Source organism: Saprolegnia parasitica (genome assembly GCF_000151545.1).
Source record: "Saprolegnia parasitica CBS 223.65 unplaced genomic scaffold supercont2.45, whole genome shotgun sequence".
Taxonomy (NCBI): domain Eukaryota; phylum Oomycota; class Saprolegniomycetes; order Saprolegniales; family Saprolegniaceae; genus Saprolegnia; species Saprolegnia parasitica.
In genome coordinates this window covers 188,658-190,407 of record NW_012156439.1, presented here as the reverse complement: position 1 = coordinate 190,407, position 1,750 = coordinate 188,658, and the positions used below count along the sequence as shown (strand labels likewise).

Sequence of the window (1,750 nt, the reverse complement as noted above, 5' to 3'; positions counted from 1 at the left end):
GCGATGCCCACGATGCGTACCTTCGGCGGTCTCGGGCAAGAGCGCGATTTCGCCGACCTGAGGCAGGTTGAGGGCCGCGAGGAGCTTCTGGCCTTGCTTCTACTCGAACCATGAGCAAGCATCCTACGACCGCTGTAGCAAGACCTTGTAGTACGTCAGGAAGCATCCGTTCGTCTCGAACCAGCGCTTTTGCCACTTGCCGTTGCGCGTCTTCTTGAGGAGGTAGCCTACGGAGCATGGCGTCGGACGGCCACAACCCGTCGACAGTCGGCGTACCTCGGAGCTCATCTACACGCAGCGCCGCATGAGCCTCCTGGCGCATCCAAGGGCCATGGTACCTGTCTGGTAGACGGACGCGTCGTCGCGCGGAACCTTGGCCGTCGTCTCCTCCATGCTCGGTCTGGTCGTCGCGACGTTCCACTGAATTTGAGTAACCGCGCTCACGCGGCTGCGATCGCGGGTGCGTTGCACTTGAAGTTTGTATGGCGAAAGTTGCGTGTGCCCAGCCGCCCGCTTGCCGCAACCGAAAAAACGAATGTTTGTAACAGTCCGGATACCACAAGCGGACGACACGCTAGAAAGACGCCATCGCACTTGCCCGATGGGATTGCAACCCGCATTGACGAATATAGCACAAGCTTGCATCCAATATTACCTCCACGAGGGGCATATTAATAACTCGTGGCTTAACAACGAGGTCTCCTACTGCCTTGTCCCAGTGCTGTAAATGCGACGTCGACCGACACAGCGCACACCTGGTCAGTCTGCCTTGGTCATCATCTTGGACGAAGCAAGTGAACCCAAGGATATCTCATGATTGGTGCGGATGGCGCTTCTGGGACCTTGCTCTCCATTCTGCAAAAAAGCGGTCTCGACGAGACACCTGTAGGACATTAGAACTGGACGGGAGCCATTGACCAGAGTCTTTCCTTGACCTGCGATCCAGCATTGTGGTTAAAGTGGGCGAAAAACTCCATGAGCAGAACTTTCGCTCGTCATTCTCGTTCGCTTTTTCTCTTCTTCTGTTGTGAAATTCAGCAAGTTCGGCCCATCCTATGTGTATGCTTCTATTGTTCACCGACTTGCTATTATATCACCGAAGAGTCAATTCAACTCGACACGGTTTCGTTTGAAACACACCCGACGGCTCGCATTCTCTGTCGGGTGGTCCGAGTACGACCGCGCGCGAGCTATCACTCGGTGAGTGGGGCTCACCACGGGATGGACCTCTCCGTGCGCAGCTCACTCCCAACGACCAAGTGCTGGTGCCAACTCCCACGCATTCAGGCGTAGCACTACGTCTGCGAAGTCTTGAGTTCGTTTTTGCTAATTTGATTTCAAAGCGAACACGTTTGATTCAATGATTTAATGATTCATTCATTGATTGATTGAATTCGACTCCGACAGATAGAGACACTTCTAGTCGTACCTACAGAATGTACAATATCAACACTACTCGCGCAGCGGTATGGTTCATCAGGACAAGGGAATGAAAGTCTGGTGGCGAGGGTGTCGCCATTCTTTTAAAGCTAAATGTCATCTTGTACACGAGGCCGTCGACCGACTTCCTCTACTACCTGCAACCGCCAACAAGACATGCTAAACTGTAGCATACGCGTGCTTCTTGTTAGTGCGGACTTGTGTCGGTCGCGTGGGTTGGACAAGGCGCTTCGAGGGGCTAAGACGTTCGTTCTGCTGCCGCAGCATTTGTGTCTGGACGCGCGCCACGTCCGAATCCGGTCTTCGGCGT

The 1,750-nt window shown here is 54.1% G+C and overlaps 2 protein-coding genes across 2 annotated transcripts in view; both read right to left on the bottom strand.

The window, feature by feature from the left end:
* The window catches only part of SPRG_20732 (hypothetical protein), a gene marked incomplete at both ends in the record, with an annotated part of 944 nt that extends 551 nt beyond the window's left edge, over positions 1-393 (bottom strand). Inside the window, 4 exons of the mRNA XM_012348633.1 lie at positions 21-99; positions 145-227; positions 277-288; positions 339-393. Coding sequence (XP_012204023.1) covers positions 21-99; positions 145-227; positions 277-288; positions 339-393 — 229 coding nt within the window. The remainder of the gene's footprint in view (positions 1-20; positions 100-144; positions 228-276; positions 289-338) is intronic.
* A 1,206-nt stretch (positions 394-1,599) lies between these two features.
* SPRG_20731 (hypothetical protein) overlaps positions 1,600-1,750 on the bottom strand; it is a gene marked incomplete at both ends in the record, with an annotated part of 1,768 nt that continues 1,617 nt past the window's right edge. The window contains one exon of the mRNA XM_012348632.1: positions 1,600-1,678. Coding sequence (XP_012204022.1) covers positions 1,600-1,678 — 79 coding nt within the window. The remainder of the gene's footprint in view (positions 1,679-1,750) is intronic.